The 20704-nt window shown below is 52.1% G+C and overlaps 1 protein-coding gene across 3 annotated transcripts; it reads right to left on the minus strand.

The window, feature by feature from the left end:
- Window positions 1-36: 36 nt before the first annotated feature.
- On the minus strand, window positions 37-20095 carry TCOF1 (treacle ribosome biogenesis factor 1). Of its 3 annotated transcripts, XM_017827955.1 has the most exons (18): window positions 19986-20095; window positions 19432-19487; window positions 16648-16790; window positions 15815-15921; window positions 15201-15552; window positions 14270-14370; window positions 13612-13836; window positions 12709-12978; window positions 8640-8814; window positions 8333-8475; window positions 6317-6490; window positions 5831-6080; window positions 5511-5599; window positions 4561-4789; window positions 2920-3486; window positions 1780-1880; window positions 1247-1283; window positions 37-782 (listed from the first exon to the last, which is right to left on the minus strand). In XM_017827955.1, the coding sequence occupies exons 1-17, from the start codon at window positions 20088-20090 to the stop codon at window positions 1251-1253; spliced, it is 3120 nt and encodes a 1039-aa protein (XP_017683444.1). In that variant the 5' UTR covers window positions 20091-20095; the 3' UTR covers window positions 37-782; window positions 1247-1250. The 3 variants fall into 3 exon arrangements, with proteins under 3 accessions (XP_017683444.1, XP_017683445.1, XP_017683443.1); XM_017827956.1 differs by having other exon boundaries at window positions 42-1283; window positions 5511-5596; XM_017827954.1 differs by having other exon boundaries at window positions 42-1283.
- Between the last annotated feature and the right edge of the window lie 609 nt (window positions 20096-20704).

The following is a 20704-nucleotide window of genomic DNA, read 5'->3' on the forward strand; positions in this document are numbered from 1 at the left end:
GGCTCCAGGAGCTCCACCCTCACCCACAGAGCACAAGGGGATCTGGTCCGTTTTTCCTCACCTCCTAGATCCCAGTCTGTCCCCAGGGAGCAGGAAGAAAGCAATTATTTTTTCCCCCAAGGGTTGAAATAGTGCCCATGAACCCAGGCAGACATTAGGCTCTGCTCTCTTACCCACAACATCCTCCACAGCCAGGTGGTCTTGGTCACCTCCATTCCTTTGAAAGCAGCAGAAGCAAAATCTTATATTGTTGGGGTTTATTTTGTACTCCATAAAAAAAACAAGACAAAAACTGACTCTGCCTTGGCTGAGAACAACTGCTGGACACAGCTGTTCAGTGCAACTCCACGGACATGATAATCACTACTGTCAGTGTTAGAATAAAAAGGAAACCCGAGCTCTCTTCTGTAGTAGCAAAAGGATTGACACCACAAGTCACAGAAGGAGGAGGGGAAAAAAAGGTAAAGGTTTCTCTTAAAAATATAGCTCTGTGGTAAGAGAAAGGGACGGCTGGGTGTCAACAAGGAGAAAAGCAGCTTGTGCTCTGCTCTGGTCAAACTGCCTTCTCCAGTTCTGTTCCACGGGGAGGGACAATAAACACATCTCTGGGCCCCAGCAGGGCAGGAGGAGGCAGAAAATTACACTGCTCTGCTCTAAAAGTCACAGTTAAAAGAAATTATAAATTATATTTTAAAAAAAGTTGGAATTCTCCTGATGAGCTTCCTTTTCCTTTCTTCTGTTTGATCTTCACCCATAAATCCTTAATCACAGGAATGCGGTACCTTTGGGGAGAGGAGTTAAAAGCGTTAGGGATGGGGAGGAGGAGAACAGCCTCACAGCTGAGCAGAGCACGGGCAGAGGCATCTGGTCCACTTCAGGTGGCTACAACATCACCATCTAATCCACATCACTCTTCCAAGCTCCCTGTGGTCAGCAGGGACAGACAGACACTGCCAGAGGCCGCTCATCTCTGCTGGTGACAGAGGTCAGCAACATCCAAGCTGGATATCCAGTTCTCAGCAGCTAAAGAGTTGAGGTCAGACACATCCAGAGAAGCCAGCACACGGCTGCATGACATTCCTCACACTGCTCCACTCCCTGGCCCTCTAATCTAAGGCCAGGCTGGCTCAGTGACCACTTAGAGGGCACACTGTCTTCCCAAAACTGGCCCAGGAGTTCTGAATTTGGCCAAGGTTACCGCCGCTCTGAGGTACCAATGGATAGTCCCCATCTACAGGCCATGTACCTTCTCACAGTCCTTCAGGCTCAGCTGTTTTCTTCTTCTAAAAAGAAAACAGGGAGAAATAAATAATTATCATCAGCACCGCAAACATGAAGGACCCAGCAAAGCCACAGAGGCTTCCTGGATATGTCCCTGTGGAGGTGGTAGCCACCACAAGGAACATCCTGTAGTCTCCCTTTGAGCCCTTGGAATGGGATGCAGTACAAGATGAACAGAGAGCTGAAGAGCAGCACTTACTCCTTGGACAGGCTCTCTCTGCCACCAAAAGGGCCCCTGGGTTTGACCCCTCCAGGGACAGGGATCTCTCCTGGGGCAGTGATACAAGAACAAGCCCTTCTTCGAGCCACCCTAATCCCAAACAAAGATTTCTCAAGATTGGCCACAGTGAACTGCAGGCTCCTTTGTACTGCCAGCAAGGCCAGGACATGGCTCTGTTCCTTCTCCAGCCTGGCACGCTGCCAGGATGGGATGAGCACCACAGCCATGGCTCAGAACAGCTCTGCCCACGGTAACCCAGCCCAGGGTCTGGCACATACCTTCTTCTTCTTCTTGTGAACCTCAGCAGAGCCATCTGCTACAGGCTCCCCTTCAAAAGACACCTTTTTGCTTTTCTTCTTTTCTTTTCCAGTCTTCTTTTCTGGGAGATGGAAAGAAAAGCCAACTAAGAGAGGGATTCTGGTATTGTCAGCCTCTGAGAGGGAGCACAGACTGGCAGGAGAACCCCCAGTAAGTTTTTGATCACATCCAAACTTGAGCAAGCTTTCCAGAGCAGGAACTGGATGAGGCCGGAAGCCTGCTACAGGCAGCTGTACCCAGGGATGTTTCCCTAATACCTCTGAGCCAGAGCAATTTGATCCCACCATCTGTCTACACATGTGGGTGGAATTACATAGGATTCCCTTCTTTCCATATCCTGCTGCCCACCCGCTCCAAGGAACCGCTTCAGGGCTGGAGGAGCTGGGCACATGCCAGAAATGAGAGCAAGGGGAGCTGCTAACACAGGATGGGCACGAGGTTCAGCTCAGCACAAATGCTCCAAGAGGCTTCAGCTCACCCATGTGCAACTGCCCACATGAGGGCCAATGGACAAGTCTGTCTGCTCCAAAAATAAGGGCTGCATTTCAGCAGAATAGAAACTCCAGCAGATCTGGCCCAGCCAATCCATCTCCTTTTCTTTTTTTTTTAAAAGCCTACAAGATCCAGCACAGAACCAGCTCTGGTTTGCAAACGCAGGCTGCACTGCAAAGAAAAAAAATGGCCTTTGGATTAGGGCAGCAGGCAGAGCACTACAGAATGGCAAATTGTAGAAAGGTAACAAGTGACAGGATAAGAGGAAATAACCCCAAGTTGAGCTAGGGGAGGTTTGGATTGAGTATATGAAAAAATTTCTTCACTGAAAGGGTTGTCAAACACTGGAACAGGCTGTTTGGAGATATTTAAAAGATGTGTAGATATGGCACTTGGTGACATGGTTTGGGAGTGGGCCTGGGTTAATAGTTGGACTTGATGATCTTAGAGGTCTTTCCAACCCAAATGACTCTGATTTAAGAGGGAAGCAGCCAAGCAGGAAGCCAATGGGGAAGTGGGTGCTACTTACAAGGCCCTGCACTGGAGGCTGAACATGCATCAGCTGCAAGAACCTACTGCCAACTAGGCCCCAAGTGTAGCATGCTTACTTTTAGCTGTTTTTTTCTTTTCCTTGCTGCCTGCTGTCTTCTCCGGGTCACCATCTTCTTTCTTTTTTTTCTTTTTGGGTACTTCTTCATTAGCCTGACCTTTCCGTTTCTTCTCCTTGGGCTGCCCCACAGCCCCATCCTCTCCCCCCAGTTTCCGCTTCTGAGACGTTTTCTGCTTCTTGTTCTCTTTGTCTTTGCTCTTAGACGGTTTCACAGCCTTGTCTGCCGTGGAGGATGGTTTCTTCTTTTCCTTCTTTTCTTTTTTCTCCTTTTTCTTCTTCTTCTTCGCTTCCAATCCTTCCACTGCCTGCACTGCAGGGACTTTGGCAGCAGTGGTGACCTCAGTTTCGCTCCCTGAGCTTGGCTCCCCTGACTGTGGGACGGAGAGCGGGGCATGTGATGGTCCTGGGGTCACTTGCACCTCTTTTGCACCAACATCATTCTCTTTCGCTGCCAGGGCTTTCTTGAGTGAAGGTTTGCGGCTGGCATGACCTGGCTCTGTTTTTCCTGCCACCTTCTCTTTGTTGGAGGCTTCTGTGGCTTCCTGCCCTGAAGGGGGGTTGTTTTCTGCAGAAACAGTGACAAGAGAGAGAAGACAACTCAGGGAGCACTCATTACACAGACCACAGTCACAGGAGGATGGAAATATGCATTTGAAGAGGAGCATCCAGTACTCCTCACAAGAAAGCTAAACCTGCTGGCTACCTATAGCAAAGTCAAAGAAAGATGCCTCAGCCTGAGATCAATTATCTGGAGAGGGAAGGGGGTGACAACACTCACAACAGCTTTGGCTGTTTGACAAGATGGGTGAGCACAGACAGATCAGTCCTTCCCCAGGACACCATTCCCAGTAAGTCAGGGACTTACCAAGGTGGTGGGGGTATCCACACCACCACATTTAACCATCATCCATGGCAAACCCCAGTGCACCTGGGCCTTCTCGAGCCCATATATAGCCCTGACCTCCTCAACACTCTTCTGCATGATGTAATTATGTGCTCAAGGGGCCAACAGACCTGTTTGAGCCTCTAGAGCAGGCCAGAGCTCACAGCCAGGCCACAGTTCACACCACAGCAGAAGCAGCTTCCAGCTCCAATTTCTGCAATTTGCCAACAAACCAGGGAAATGGTGGGACTTTCCCTTTCTCCACAGGTCTTTCCACTTGCTTCCCCTGCTCTGCACTCCAGATATGCTACAGACCCCACACAGCACTGGGCATACAGCCCAATGGGAGGCTTAAATAACAGCACTGTGTAGCAGATGTTCTTCAGCCAGTGTTTGAATCTTCCACAGAAGCCATCACTACCTCAGCACACCAATGCAGTGTGCCTCAGCTCCAGGGAGAGCCCTCCCTGCTCCTGTTAATTACTGTGGATAAAGCAGAGCTCAGAGGAGACAAAGGCACTGAGCACTGAGCCTCACAAGCATCCAGCATGAGCAGGGTGTTCAGGGAGAGGCCTGTGCCATGGCCAGGGAAGCCAGCAGACGGCAGCAGCACTCCATGCTGCTGGGCTCCGTGATGGAGACAACACTGGGAACACGGCCCGTCCCACTGACACCCTCGCCAGTGTCACCCTCCTGTGCCAGCACGGCTTTGCTCCAGGGACAAGCAAATTCCCAACCCTGCCAAAGGAGACCCACCTGCTTTGTGGTTTGCAGCCACCTGGTTGTCATCTGTGTCGGAGTCACTGCTGTCAGTGCTTGAGCTGTCGGCTGGGGCTGCTTTCAGAGGGGCCTTGGCGGGAGAGTTTGCAGCAGTCACAGCTGCCTTCCCCGGCCCCACTTCACCTACAGGCTGGGAAGGAACCGTCTTTGGGGCCTGGGGTGCTGCTGGGGCCTTGGAGAAGCCCAGATAGCCTGTGAGGAGGGACTGAAACAGCACAGACACACTGAAGAGTCACAGCAGGGCAGCCTCCCACACACCAGACACACAGAGCTGTCTCTGCTGCTATTGTCCTCATACTCCAAGTGAAGGGCCCACCTTTGGCCACTGGTGGAGCCAGCTCTGAAGAGCTCAGGGCTACCAGGAGAGGGGCCAGCCCTGACAGACACCAGCTGAGCTGACAGCCATGAGAGCTGGCGGCCAGAGGTTCTCTTCTTTGTTCTCGCCCAGCAAGGCAGGCTTGGGGGAGGCTCCTGGCCATGAGTGTGCGCCCACGCACAGCTAATGCACTGCAGATGTGCTGCACGCCCTGCACGTTACTTACAAAGGGAATTTAATGGCTTGGACACGGGTTAAGTTACAAATAAAAGTGGGGGAAAAAAATTCCTGCTGCTATTGGCACTGTGCACCAGTTCTCCTGGTTTAACCCTTGCAAGGTACCATCTCCTCCCGTCTCTTCTCCCAGCAAAGGCACCATGAACCCTGGACCCAAGGCTGGCTACCTGGGGAAGCATTCCAGGTCCAAGAGACTCCCTCTTCCCCCACCAAAAGTCTTGCTCACACCACTCCACTGGAGGGCCCCCAGTTCTCTGCTGGAAAATCCACCCAGCACCCTGTCTGCTACGACTGAGGACTGAGTCCTCTCTCAATCCTACTTAGGAGCCTGCTGCAAGACATGAGAGGATCCTAGCCTGCTCAGGTCCCATACCTGTGATGCTGCCTCCTCCTCCTCCTCACTGGACTCTGAGGAGGAGCTGTGGGCTGGCTGGGTCACTCCTGGTTTCTGCAGCGAGCCTGCTGGAAGAGCAGAGTTCATCCCATTAAAACCACCACTGCTGTCTGGAGCTGAGCTCACCTACCCAGCACAGGTGCTGCCACCAAAAGGCCCTTCTACCTCCAAAGAAAGAGGAGTGCTCTGCCAAGCTGGACAGAAGGAACCACTCTCCAACCACTACACACCTCCTACAGGGTAGCAAAGCACTGTCTCCACCCTGACAGCACTTAAAGCATCTTCTGGAGAGAACTGACCAGTTCTGGGGGGCTCCTTGGGCGCCTCCTCCTCGTCACTGTCAGAGGAACTGCTGCTGTCTGTGGTGTCCTCTGCCTGGGTGGGCAGTGTGGTCTGGCTCAGCTGGGCATTCTGCACTGGCTGCAGGCCTGGCTTCTTCACCTTGCCAGTGGAACTTTCTGGGAGCAAAGCAGCCTGAGGGGCGGCAGTGTTGGCTGGAGGAGCTTTTCCCACAGGAACCGTTTGCTTTAAGCTGGAAGCAGCAGGGGCCTAGGGAGAGGAAAATGAGATAGATCTGAAAGGAGGAATAACTAACTGCTCATGTCCATGAACTATAAGCAGCAGCCCAGAGCAGATGGGCTTGGACCACCTCGTCCCTTCTTCAGGTGACACTACTGCAGTTCGTGTCAGGGTTAGCCCAAGAATCTCTCAGGCAGGACACAGAGACCCCAGCAGACCCATCTTCTCCCTCTCCTCAGAGAAGCTCCCACCTCCTCCATCATTACCTTTCCTGTCAGCACATTGTGCTCCAAGGAATCCATGCTGGAGCTCTCAGACACTCTGCTTGCTGGAGGGACAGCAGGAGTTTTTACCTTCTTCCCTGCGGGCAGGGTGGCATTGGCTTTTGCAGCCACCGTGCTCAAAACCGCAGTCACTTTGACATTCTGCTGGGGTAGACTCTAAAACAGATGAGAAAGAAAATCACGACAGAGCACAACCTGGAAGGAAAAGATAAAGAAGTATACACCAATCCAGCACTAACTCATGAGCCTTTCCATCATTTTCAGCACCAAGGCCTTTTGTTTATTTTTTCCTTCTCTCCTTTACAGACCAGCTCTGCCTCCCATGAGCCTCTGAGGCCTCTGGCACAGCCATGAGCAGCAGTAAGGGTCAGCACCCCGGGAGTGCCAAAGCATTAGCTCAGTGCCCCAAAGGCACCCACCAGGAGGGCAAACGAAATGTGTTGTGCTTGCAGGCTGTGAATCCCTACCCACTGCAGCACCAGCAAGACTGCAGTTGCAAACCTTTGCATAGCCACCACTTGGACTCCAAGATGTCTTCTACATTCTAAAAATCACACACTAAGAGTTAATTGGTAAGAAGGATAAACAAAGACACCAATCACAGAGAAAATGTGCCTCCAGGTCCACAAGCCAGCAACAGATTACGGAGTAAATTAACAAGACGCAATTTTGTTGCCTCACATTTAAAACCTCCCATCAAACTTAATGTAAGAGGAGTTAAAAATAGAAGAGCCAGGGGCATGGAAATCAGGCACTGACGACAGGGCCAAGACACAAATGCCAGCAGAGGAGGGAGCAGGAGCCACGAAGGAGCATTTGGCCTCCTTGTTTGTGTTACCAAAAAGGCTACGTGAGCAGCTCTGCCTCTCCAGATCTCTGACAAGCTGGGCCTTTGTGGGCTGACATTTCCCTCACAAAACATCTGGCCTTCAGAAAGGAAAAGGCAACGCTCTGCCATGCAGAGCCACCAATCCAGTGTGAGCTCTCAGCCCTCTCACACAAAGCTCAAGTTACAGCAGCTGCATTATTTTATACAATCTTAGTACTATAAGCATGCTTTACTCAAGGACTGCTCAGGCTGGCTGCCTGTCCATCAGCTGGCGGGAGACAGCCTTTCCATAGCCACAGCATCAGGCCAACATGGGGAAGGGTTTCCTGAGTGTACATAACGTCCCTCTCCCAGCAAAGGCACTGGCAGAAGATGGGTATGTGTGGGATATGAAGTGTGCTTGGCCACTAAGCTGGGCTCAGAGCACCAGCCAAGCCACCACCACATAGGAACGGTAGCCACGTTCCTCAGTCAGTGTTTTTTCATGCAGCTTCTTGGGCTCAAACTGCAGCAGAAGCGCAGAGACACCCAAGAGAGCTTCCCACCAAGGCAGCTCTGTCCCCAGGGAGCTCAGCCACAGCCTTGCAGGACTGGCATGAAGACATGAAAAGACTCCAATGGCAGCACTGGGATCAGCTCCATGACACTCAGCGTGCTCTCAGCACAGATATGGAGTCACCTCCCTTCTCCAAGGCAGGGTCTGGCTCCTCTAGCTGAAAGGCAGCAGGACCACTGTGCTACCCTTCAAGACAGATCCTTCCATCCTCCCAAGGCTTGCAGAAGAGGAGTCCAGAGAGCTCCAAGCTTTCGGGAGGAATCAGGCAATGGGTTGCCTTGGAGCTACACAGCTGATGGAAAGACGCTGCCTGGAAGGATTTGGCTGCTTTTTCAGTCTTACTTCCTAGAGTAGAGCAGAGGCAACAGAGTCCCAGAGGAGGTCTGGGTTCATGTGTCTACTTGTGTTCCTGTCAAAGCATTCACACTCCCCACTGCTCTCACACACTGTAAGATTGCTGTGGCCAAGATGGGCACCCAGATCCACAGACACTGCCAAGAAAACCTGATCCAGCCAAGGGGGGGCTCCCCTGAACCACATATCACCTGCACAACTACCACCTTCCAAATCCTGAGACCTCCTGAGCTGCAGAACTAGCAGTCTACACACTCACCTGAGAAGGGGGGACTATTTCGTTCTCTGAATCTGACTCCTCGCTGGAATCATCGCTGCTTTCCGCAGCTGGAGGGGTTGTGGCTGGTGTCGAAGCCAGTGCCTTCTTCACATTTGTTGGCTGGAGCACAGAATTGGTTTTCACTGCAGGAAAACCATAAGAGATTGTCATTGTGAGAAAGAGTTGCTCTCTGTGGCTATCCAGAGCAGGAGCTATCACAACAGGCCGCACTGTTCCATGTGCAAGGGAGAGGAGGAAACCCACGAGGATGCAGGTGAGGGATCCTGGTTACTACAAGGAGACTCACCAGCTTGTGGAGGCTGCCTCTGTGCTGCAGGGGACTCCTCTTCACTGTCAGAGGAGTCACTGCTCCCACTTTCTGAGACCTGGCTTTTCAAGGTGCTTCCCACTGCTTTTTCAGGCGGCCCAGCTTTAGCAGTCTGGCTCAGGTTGGGAACAGGCCCGGGCTGTTCTGTTAACCTCTTAACAAAACAGAAACACAGGCCCAGAAATGCCGTGTTAGTACAGGTGTTGTTTAGGAGTTTAAGTGCAGTTTCAGCTCAAGTTGGGTTTTGTTTTACCCTAACACAGCTGTTACCAACACTCCATCCTTGGCACGTTAGGAGTGGAAAAGGCTTCAGTTACTGCCTGGACTGAGCTGCTGTACACACATACTTCTGCATTTAGCAATTTGCTTCTGACAGGAAACCCGAGAGTGTTTCACTCACGAGCATGCAGGCTGACAGTGCTCGTAAGCACACAACAGCAATTCCTTCTTCAGGCAGAGACACTGGCTGGACAGGAGCCTGAGGAGAAAGCACTGCAACCCCAAGCCTTTCACTCCAAGGAAGAGTTTTATTTAAGTATGACCTACCCACAGCTCAGGGAATCTACTGAGCTGGGAAGCCTTGTGCCCTAACACTTGCAAGATTCAGAGACAGTAACAGAGCAGCTACATCCTAGAGGTGCTGGAGGGCTCAGTGTTAACACAGGGCTGTCACAAGGGTTTGGGGACACAGAGGGCAGGCAGAGATAGACTGGGATTCACCTTGGAAACTGATGTGCCAATAGGTCTCAGAAATCCTCAGACAACAAAAAACCTCTGACACTCACTTTCTACAGCACCTGTCGACACTGATGTCCCAGGACAGGCCACAAGCCACTTCCCAAAGCAACTGCTGTGTCAGCACTAGGAAGCCACAGTCATCTCAGTCTCAGACACACAACTGCCAGGTGAGACTCTCTCTCTTCCTGGCCCCTCTCCCAGTTTGTGCTGAGGGCTGCAGACCCCCGTCCTGCACATTGAATGCTAATGCTGACAGAGGGACAGGCAGCACTTGTGCACAGATCTGGGAATTTCACCCCCCACAGATACTTCCCAGGCTCACAGTGCTCTGCACCCACTCCATTTACTCCACTCATGGCTCATCTCTGGGCTGCTCTGCCAAAGAGTACATCGTGTTTGCCAGGGCAGGCAGACCCTGTCCCCCTGGCATGTGATGGCAGCCTGCTTTGGCACTCAACGAGAGAGTCCTGCCCAGCTGCATCGCCCCTGCCACCCCCCTGCCATGCTGCCAACACAGTGATATACCCCAGCAGCAGAGAGCACCAGCCTAGCAGGCCCCCCAAAAGACCAATCCTACCATGCCTCCTGGCACAGCCCTGCCACAGCCTGCCACTGGGGCAGTGTTTATCATCTCCAAGCCAAACACTAAACAGACAACAGCATCTGCATGTTTATCCCATTACAGAACAGCTCTCTGAACAAGCCAAGTACATTTTGACTCTGCTTAGAGAAACAGAAACCTCCACGAGTGCTTGGGGAGGGGGGACTGCAAACCTCAATTCTCCGTTTTGTTTTGATACCAGTGAGTCACAATCTCCAGGAGAGAGGCCAGATTTGCAAAGATGAAGAGAGAGAACTACTTGAAGCACACAGAAGAATTCACACACATTACTCTGAGCGTGCTAGCTCCTCTCCCTGCTGTCCCAAGCACTGCTGTGCAAGGGAAGAGCTTACCAAGATCAGAGCCCACTCACTCAGTTTTAAGCCCTTCATAGCAACAGGACTGGTTTCTCCCCCTGTGCGGATGCACAGCACAGGGCTGCTTGATTTCCTAACTTAGCAAGGGAGTGGGAACAAGCTGCCATGCAGGAGCATCCTAACACAGAAAGAACACAACAGCATCCACAGAGAAATCACCGTAAGGTTTGCACAGCCTCAGGACTCCTCAGATCTTCCTGGAAGGAGGCCAAGGTCCCTCCATCCCCATCAGATGGATGACAGCTGCAGGTGGGATCAGACTGGCAGCACGGCCGAGTTACACCCAGGGAGCAGGTAACACAGGCAGAGAGTTTCTGACAGCTTGGGAGTCACAGGTACTGAAGTAACTCGGAGAGGAGGAAAATAACTCAAGAGGAAATCATTTTTCCTGCTCCCTCTCCAGCCCCCAAAGCAGGAGCTGCCTGCGGCTCCGTGAGTGTGATGACTCAGCTCCCGCACAACCCATCTGCCACTCGCTGGGTCCATTTGCATCATGCAGCACTGCATGACAACAGGGGGAACAACACTGAGCCACGTGCGCCCAGCACGTTGTACAACCACATTCCATCGCTGCCTGTGCACCGCGGAAGCACCGCGGGATCGGATCGGGACTGGGACCAGTATCTCGGCTGTGTCATGGCCCAGCAAAGGTACAGCTGTCAAATGCTCGGGAGGGGCAACAGGGTTCAAAGAGACTCTCTGACTTTTGGAGATCTGGCCTCTCCCCACAGGGCCTGCGGTCCAGGATAAAAAGTTGCGGGTGCAGCTCCTGCTAGCGCAGCCCACACGGGTTTTCCCGGGATGCTCAAGGAAGACACGGGTTCCCAACACGTGGGTTCACGTGCATCTCACACCTACTCCTTGTAAACAGAAGCAAAAACCTGTCCATAGAGGGTTCAAGTGCCACCTTTGGCTCAAAACGTCCAGGAGAAGAGGCAGAGCAGAATTAGCTGTTCCGAAAGCAAAGCAGCTCACAGCATCTTTAGGGTCAGACTGTCCCCCATCACCATCCTTCCCCCCCAAAAATATGCAAAACACCTTGTCAACTTCTTTAACTAAATATTCCTGAGTCTTCAGGGGTAAACATACCAATTAAGCAGTTCAATTTAGGCATGATGTTCATTTTAATTGTGCTAATCCACCCCCACAGGGAAGGATGAAGCAGCTTCCAACGCTCTGTATCTGTTTGGATCTTGCACAGAAGCCAGAGGAAGTTGCAGGATACAGTAAGTCAGTGGTTAGCATATGCCCAAGTAGCAGATGGTGAGGATGAGCTAAGAAGAGTTTGACTGGGAGGACAGGACTGTGGACACAGCTAAGCCCAACGGTTTGTCTCCAGGCTTCACTCGTGGTCTCTGCCTGTAGGTTACTAACATGGGAAGAAACAGCCTGTTTGGCAAAAATAGAGCTCCCTCGATGACAAGCTCTTCCTTGCTGTGTCAGTTTGCAAGAGGGAAGATGCTGAAGTGGTTAAATCAGCAGGTAAAACTTGCTGCTGACAGCTTCACAGAATCAACACTGGGGGAAACAAACCTACCCCATCACATCCTTCACCTACAACCCTGCTAAAACGGACGAGTCTTGATGGATTTGCAGCAGGACCCTGTGGCACAGCTATCAAAATAGCTGCTCCTGTCACCCAGAGCTGAATCCTCACATACAATCAATCACGCAGGAAGAGAGCAGCAAGAGCTAACTGTTAGAGATGCGTCCCCCTCCACCCACCTTAGCAGACCAAGGCTATGAAGACAAAAATGCAGAGCCTTGCTGGCTCCTGCCTGTCAATACTGAAAGGATGTGTTGACAAAGAGCCTCCTTGCACGGACACGTGAGGCTCTGCCCCCGGCTTCTCTTCCTCCCTTGCAGACAATACGTGCCATCTCCAAAAGGCTGCTTTCAGGGCACTTTCTGAAGGGCCCTGCAGCTCAGACTCAAGGCAGAAGGTCTCAATACAACATGTGGGATTTAATTCCCTTTGAGTTTAGCCACCTGGGTCCAATCTGTGCTCATGGTTAAAGAACTCAAACCAAACCCTCACAGGAGAGCCAAGACCAAGCTACCCGTGACCCTGCACACAAGGCCCACTCCAGAGGGGCAATGCACGAGTGAAGAGAACAACTGGTATCAAACAGGGTACCCCCCACCCTCCTCTGGTATGGCTGAGTGAGCAGAGTTAGGCTGTACTTGTTGCTTCCAAGCAGGAAGATCTTCCTCTCTGAGGGAGATGCAACATACTTCTGGTGATTCAAGAGATCAGTATTAGCATTTAAGGGATAAACATCTGTCTTGCATACCCCATCCCTTGGCACTGGGCTGAATGAGGATCACCTACCTTCTGGCTGATGGGCACAGGGAGATCCTCCTCTTCACTGCTTGAAGAGTCAGAGCTTTCCACTGGCTTTACACTTTCAGCAGGCTTTGTGGGAGCAGCAGTCCTTCCCAGCAGGGTTTTAGCCTGCTTTGGCACTGCTGTTTTTGGTGCTGGCTTCCCTTGTGACACTGGAAGTGTTTTTGCTGGAGATGCTTTGACGGAAAGTGATGCTGCTGGTGTAGGTTTCACTGGGGATGGGACGGTCTGGGAGGATTTTGGAGGTGACTTTGTCTGGACAAGACATGAACAGAGTGAAATAAGGCAAATTCTCCAGCAGCATAATTCATTTGCTTAGACTGTAATCAAGGGAAGAGATTTCAGAGCCCTCTGGGAAAGACAAACCCTGAAGGAAGTTTAGTGACTGGCAGGACACAAGGAATTCTTTCATCTAGCCGTGTGGGGATAGTCTCCCAAGATGAGAAAGCAAGACCAGATATTCTTCATCAGCCTGCTGCTACTAATAGTCCCCTCCAGTGAGGTACAAGGCAGCACTTTGCACTCTCCACAGCTGGGAAGCTGGACTGCACTACAGCTTGACAAATTAGACACTATTTATTGCTATTTAAACCTGAGGAGCAAATTCCACCACGACAATTTGCCTCTTCAGATGGTAAAGGAATTACTGGGAGGCTTTTTTATTTAAAAGTACTGACGGATTTTTTTGTTTTGTTTTAAGAAAGGCACAGTGGGGTGATTAAAGCTCAGAGCCAAGACACTGAGGTGCTTTTGAACACCCCACGCCTTTTCCTCCCACCCCCAACAAGACTTTGATACACACTACGTGCATTTACAACATTTTCTTTTCACTGCAGTTCCCAGCCCTGAGAGGTGTGCAAGGAGAGAGAGAGTTTCAGACAGACGCACTTGGGTTACTGAAGGAAGTTCTTCATCTTCACTGTCTGATGAGCTGCTGCTCTCTGATGTGTCAATGGGCTGCCCAGCCCCTGGAACCGTTGTGGATGTAGGTTTGGTCTGGCTTGGTGCCAGCGCTGTTTGCTTCACTGCATTCTTCTTGTGAGACACCGGAGAAGCAGGTGCACTTTTCACAGGTGCTGCATTAAACTGCGCTGCTTTCACAGCTGGTTTTGCCTGGTAACAAAAGGGAACAGGAGAATCAGGTAACACCTCAGAAGAAAATGGCTGCATGGAATGTTTTAAAGCAAGCTGCCTTGCTAACTTTGACCAGGACAGGCTCGTTCAGACCCTTGGGTTGTGGAGTATCTGAAAAAAAGCCAATTTCCCCACAGACTCCCTGACTACAGCCGCGAAACTGCACACCAATCACCTCCTACAGATCAAAGGATCTCCCTCAGCTTCAGGCACTAGTAGAAACTGGGATGGAATGATTGATGCCAGTAGGGGTTAACGGGGCTCTAAGCCACATAGCATGTTCTCTGGCTTTGGGGATCTCACACACCCAAGGTAAAGGGTGTTGTCAGAATACAGCATTGCAGCATTTCCTCTCATCTCCAAAAGAAGGGAAGTGACTTCTTAGGGACAAAGAATGTGTTGGAGTGGTTACCTGGACGGCTGGAGTTGCCAGCTGCTCCTCTTCCTCAGAGGATGTGTCCTCACTTGATTCCTCACTGCTGCTCTCGGCAGCCCCAGCCGCCTGCTTCGGCTCTGGAACACAAGCGAGGAGATGTCACAGCTGCTGCCTGCTCTGAGCCCCCAGAGAGCGATGCTAATGTGGCTTTTGAAGTCAGGGAAAGAAAACAAGCCGCAGAGAGGGCTAAGGGATTTGCAGGGAAGAGGACCCAGCCCTGCTGAAAGCATCAGTGGCCTGCTGGGAGCAGCTTTTCCAGACAAACACTGGCCCACAAACACCATTCCAAGAGTGCAGGCAGAGATGGGAAATGCTTCCTGGCCACCCTCTGACCCTACGGGGAGCTGCCCAGCCACACGCAGGGGCACCCAGCCTGGCTGGGCCTCCTCTGGAAAAGAGCCAAGAGAAGAATCATTTTCAGAGCTTCAACAGTCTGTGCCTCACCCCCCTCCTCCAACACACACATACACACACACACACACTTCAAAGCACTTAAAGATTTCCCTAAAGACTTCAAAACTCCAAACTAATCATTTGCAATTGGGAATAAAGAGAAAACGCTGCAGTGCCTTTCAAAAAAGCTGAAAGTATCTGTAACATCAGTACTGCATCTCTTGCGGACACACTATGCTGTTACCCCCAACCCTGTAATGCTGGGTGCTGCCAGACAGACATTTTAGCACAGGATCTGCTGCTTGAAATGGGAGCAAGCACGCTGGATTCATCCCACGGAGCTCCAGAGCTGGCTGCTTTGCAGTGTTCTAGCAGCCTCCCCAAGGAACAAGCATCACTCTGAGCTTTCCAGCAAGGGAGCTGAAAGGAACATGCTGAAGGCACGTCTCAGACCCGATTCACAGCAGAGCTGGAGCAACACACACACATTTACAACACCCTGCAGGCTCCTTACCCGCTTTGGGGGCTGGGGCCTTCGCAGTCGGTGTCTCCTGTTCCTCCTCACTCTCGGATGAGGAGCTGCTGCTGCTGCTGGAACTTTCCGGTGCTTTGCTCACTACTGGTGCTTTGCTTTGCCCTACTTTGGCCACGGCTGCTGTGGCATGTTTGGGCTTCCCAGGAGCAGGTAGTTTCTGGGCCTTGGCTGGAGCTGGAGCTGCAGTCAGAGCATTGGGCTGCTGCTTGTTGTTGGAGAGCACAGTTCTGTCGGGAGCAGGGAGTGCCGCTGCTCTGCCCGCTGGGGCAGTGGGCTTGGGAGGAGAATGCAGGGAGTTGGCAGCTTTGCCAACCACCACAGCTGGTGTCACCTACAGGAAACATGAAAATTAGAAGCCTACACACAGATGAGGGGCTAAATTGGAGACAATGTACCTTCAACAGCAATCCGGCAACCAGGCAAGCGCTTTAAGGAAGGATTTGGGAGACAGATATCTGAGAGAAGGCTTATGGCAGCACAGGAGGGTCATTTTAATAAGAATTCCAACCCAGCTCACAATTCTACACATGCTAAGGAGTCTGGGACAGTCCTGGCCTCAGAGTACCATCTCAAAGCCATGAGAATTGCCTTACCGCCACTGCACCTTTCCCAGCTGGCGCCTCCTCTTCTGACGAGGACTCATCCTCTTCACTGCTTTCTACAGTTGCTGCTGAGTTTGTGGCCAGAGAAAGGCTGGCTGCTGCACAGGAGAGAGCCACAGAACAGCTCTGTGAGTGTGTTTCTCACAACAATGTGGCCTCTGGTTTGCAGGAAGGTCCCAGCAGCAGGGCAGGGTCCCATCTCCACACTTGCCCCAACACCACCATCACTGCTGTCCCTGTGACAGACAAGTGCTTTGCTCCTCCAACCCATCCTTCTCCCCAGCACCAAGACAAGGAACCTGCCAAGATCTGCAGGTTTTCAAAGGCTGGTCAACAGCAGATGAACTGAGCCAAAATACATCAGACACATGGGTTTTTGTTAGACTCTGCAAGCCAACGCCACCCACATCAGCTGCACCAGGGATCTATCCCCACTTCAGACAGGGGCACTGGGTTTCCAGACCAACTAAGTCCTTCCCTCACCCATGTAACAGGCCCATCCTGCTGACCCCACACACACCTGGGACCAACTAGTGCTCCACAGTGGGCAGTGAGAGGTTCCCAAGGTTTCATCCAAGCAACAACACCCATCCCTTCCCAATGAATCATAACAGCTTTTTTTCTAGCTTCAGCAGACATCTGTGCTCCTCAGAAACTCCACATGAGAAGAGAAGAGGATGCTAAATTAGTTGTCCTATTTTTCTATGAGCACAAGGGAATAGCCATCACTTTACAAGCATCTTCTCTAGCCAAGCAAGTTGGGTTGCTCCTACACAAGCCTCCAGTCCTACTCTGTCAACTCCAGGGAGATGAAAGGCTCCTACCATTTGCAGCTTTTGCCTTTTCTTTCTCATCCTCTTCTTTCTCTGAGCTCTCAGAGCTGCTCACGGGATCAGGAACTCTGATCTTTTCTGGGATGGCTGCCTCGTCATCACTCAACTTTCTTCTCCTCGAATTTGGGGGAGTTCTAGGGAAGAGAAATGGTGTCAAAATGCGTAAAATACATCTTGAACAAACTGGAATACAATTACTCATTTACTGTCAGGTGAGGCTCCAGGACAGGTAGGGTAATTCCTCTACGGCTCCTAAAGGGATGGGAAAAATAATTCTCTAACCTGCAAGGGGCATCTCTAGTCTTCAGGGAACTCCCAAGAGCAACATATCCCTGCAATACTCAGGAGATACTGAACCTAGACCTTTTTTTTCCGTGCCCTAAGCAGACTCTTTCTCACTTTAGCAGAGAAGTAAAAAAATATATGGTCAGGATGGTGTTCAACACAGAGCTAAGGCATCCTACACAACAAATTCCATCTCCGGGAGGCAGCTATAGCCACAGAGTAGTAAGTGCAGCCTCAGGGTTAGGGCAGTGATCCCCAAACAGGTCTTGGTATTCCACAAGACCAGAAGAAATGAATCTGAAGGCTGTAAAAGCCATTTGAACTTGGGCTCCCGGGTCAAAAGGGCAAGAAAGTCAGGCTGCAGAGAGGTTTAAGAAAGAAAGTAGCTGGACCTACAGAAGATATGTTGGGAAAAGGGGAGGAAGAGGCCACAGATAAGCATTAAACACTTAAGCTGTTCAATTGGGTTAAAACATTAAGCTGGAGAAAGATTCCTCCAGGCTCTAAATCCTACCTGACCAGAACAGATGATGTGGGCTAAAGTTACCCATGCTTTCATTTGAAAATTAAAGAGAACACATTTGCTTTATTACAAGGATAACACTGGGCACAGGGTGTGATTCACACAGGCAATACTTCTAAGCCCTGAGACACACAATTATCAGAGGCAAATATCCTCACTTCTGTGCCAGTTTAGCTCACTTTATTTGTTCATCTGTTTTAAAAACAAGATTAGTCCAACAATTTGGCGAGTAAAGATTGTGCTTGTCACCAGAGCGTTCCAGCAGCACAGCTGTAACAGCAAGTTTTGTGCAAGCAGGCTAAGCCAAAGGCATGTTTACTATTCCAAAGTCCTGGTAACTACTCCAATAATCCTTTCAATAAAACAACACGCAGCCCACACAGGCAGCTCTGATCCTGCAACACCTTCCTGACAGCACAACACAGGCTGCTGTCAGTGATCAGGAGCTCAGGGATTCTGTGTGAGGGGAAGATGTAGTGTCTGCTAGCACTGTCCCTGCAGCTTTCCAGAGCATCTGAGGGCTGCAGGACTCTGGCTGCTCCTAGGACTGAGCTGGTCCAGCTTCCTCCTGTCCCCAGGCACCTTTCCACCCATTCACTCCCTGCATCCTCTAAGAGTAAATGCAGTTCTGGAGGGAGGCCACTCCTGTAACTGCAAGTCTCAGCTTTCAGGCTCACTCTGGAAGAGTTTCTGCTGGACAGCACCAAGGACACCTTGGTGAGATAGGCAGGAGCCACAGGGTAATTTAAGGAAGGACATTTTAGGGCCAAAACCCTATGGAGTGACAAGATGTAATAACTGCAGCTCAGTCACAGGAGCACTCCAGGACACCTTCTGGATAAAGAGAACTAATGGTCAACACAACCCTCCTTCTGACTCCAAACCAGGCATAGCTCAGGCAGATCAGGAATAATAGACATCTTTGTGGGGCAGGACGACACCAGAAGGGTGACACTGAAGAAAAAGGAATTAAACCTGATGCAAGTCCCCTGTTGCCCTCAGGTTTAACAGCAGCAGTGTCTGGGAGTGTTTGCTGCAGCAGGCAGGGTAAGGTCACCATTATCACCCACAAGAGCAACAAACTGTTTTAGAGGCAGGAACTGCAAATCTCTCTGTGCTGCTACACCCTCACCTAGACCCAGCTTTTCTCCTGCCCAAGTGTGGAGCACAAGAGCAGGGACCAAGGCTGCAGCAAGGCATGAGGTGTTCCAGCAAAAACACACCTTTGAGGGAAACACTTCCCAAGGCTGCTGGTACGGCCGCGCTGAGGAGCATCCTCACTCCAGCACTCCCAGCTCCAGGAATTCCCTGGATAACCCAGTGCTGAGGCTGCCAAAGGCCTCCCTGCAGCCCTGCACTCCGACATCCAACCAAAGCAAACCCTGGGTAGATGCCACTGTCACTGCACCCCACGGATGGGAAGGCCCCACACAGCAGACCTTCCCGTGGGGAATATGTAAGCACTGGGAACACATCAGGGCTTGAAAGGACAGGCTGAAACCAAAAGATGTCATCTGAGCCAGATCATCTGTGATCTATGCCAAGGTTTAAGTCCCTGCAAGAGTTTTGGCATTTCAACATCTGCTCAACGTCTCTGTTCCTGGGTCAATGCACCTGCAAAGCACGTGGCTTTAAAAAGAAAGTGAAACAGAACCAGGGAACAGATTTCTGACAGTAAAGCACGACTGTGAGCCTCATAACATTCTAGTATTAACCAGCACTAACAGTATCAGCTGCTCAAAACTAAAGTAACAACTTATCTCTAAGCTCAGGAAATTTTAAAACCACAGTAATCTTGAACATCTGAAATGAATTGCTGTGAAACCACAGGTTAGGAGAAAAGTCTGCTGAGCACAGTTATCATTGGAAATACTCTGACAACTGGGAATTCTAGCAAATAAAGATCACACATGCCATGTTAGCACAGCCTGGAATCTACCTGATACTCATTTCGTCCTTTGACTTACTTTTCCCAGTGAGTAAAGATGTCCTCGAGAGAGGTCGAGAGGGAAGGGAGTAACTTCTGTGAAAGCAGAAGGAACACCAGTCAGGCATCAGCCTCGTCTCGAGATGCGACCACCAGACAGAGACCGCAGGGGCCCGTCCAGGAATCCGCGGGCAAACGGGACCATGCCATCCCCACACACACGCTGCCGGTGAATCCCGCAGGGCAGCGTGTCCCCCCTGCGGGTCTCCCCGGCAGCAGCACGTGTCCCCCTGCGGGTCTCCCCGGCAGCAGCACGTGTCCCGGTACGGGACAGCGCTACCCGGCGGGCTGCCAGCCTCCTCCGTTCCCCCGGGCGGCTCGGGGCCGGGACACCACGTGGGCTCAGCGGGCCGGCGTGCAGCCGCGGAGCCACGAGCGCAGGGCCCCATGGCCCGCACCGGTGTCGCACCCGGTGGTCGCTGAGGGCCCCAAGGGGGTCCGGGCCCTGCCGAGGCCCGCGCGCTCCGCGGGATCATTCCCCCCGCCGCGGCCTTGCTGCCTCCCCCGAGGCCCGGGCGCGTCCGCCCCCGTTACCTGCCCGGTCTGCGCCTGCAGTTCGCGGGCGGCCCGCGCGAAGCCGCCGCGCAGCAGGTGCTGGTGGATGAGGGCGAGCAGCTCCCGCCCGCCACCGGCGGCCATGGCACTCCGCGTGCCGCGCCGCCGCGCGTCACTTCCGCCTCCGCCGCGACGCACCATGGGAAATGTAGTCCCGGAGGGGGGCGTCGGGGGCACCATTAGGGGGGATCTGGTGCTGGCGGGGGGTGCAGGGGGTCGCTCCGTGGGGGTCTCTTGCACCGCCCCCGGCAGGGGATGGAGGGCGATGCAGGGCGGCTGGGAGTCACCTCATGGAGGCCCCGCACATCGCCCTGGTGGGAGGTGGAGAAGGGAAGGGCGAGGAGGGGGTGTCGCTCCATGGGGGTCTCACACACCGCCCCGGCAGGAGATGGGGGAGGATGGAAAGGGGGGTTCGCCCGGCCGGAGCTGGGCCCCTCACACCCCCTCGGCAGGAGATGGGGGCGCTCTGGGAGCGAAGGGGGCGGGGGTGGTTAGGGTACCACCACCGTGTGTAATTCTGTGCGTTTTGGAACAGATTTTCCTGCAGGATTCATCCACGGCGCTCCGGAGCTGAATCCTCGGGGCTGATTTAATGCTGAGTGGACATTAAGCTGCTGAGAGGAGCCGCTGGCGTTTTAGGGGCTAAAACAAGCAAAGGGCGAGAGGGAAGAAGCTGCTCCTGATGCAGAGCAGCTGTT

The sequence above is a fragment of the Lepidothrix coronata genome, unplaced genomic scaffold, assembly GCF_001604755.1.
Source record: "Lepidothrix coronata isolate B3197 unplaced genomic scaffold, Lepidothrix_coronata-1.0 Scaffold144, whole genome shotgun sequence".
NCBI lineage: Eukaryota > Metazoa > Chordata > Aves > Passeriformes > Pipridae > Lepidothrix > Lepidothrix coronata.

Coding starts and splice junctions, on each gene's coding strand:
- TCOF1 (XM_017827955.1), bottom strand. CDS start 20,090: ATGGCCGCCGGTGGCGGGCGGGAGCTGCTCGCCCTCATCCACCAGCAC. Junction 19,488..19,985: donor TGCAGGCGCAGACCGGGCAG/GTAACGGGGGCG, acceptor CTGCTTTCACAG/AAGTTACTCCCTTCCCTCTC. Junction 14,371..15,200: donor GGCCCCAGCCCCCAAAGCGG/GTAAGGAGCCTG, acceptor CTTGTGTTCCAG/AGCCGAAGCAGGCGGCTGGG.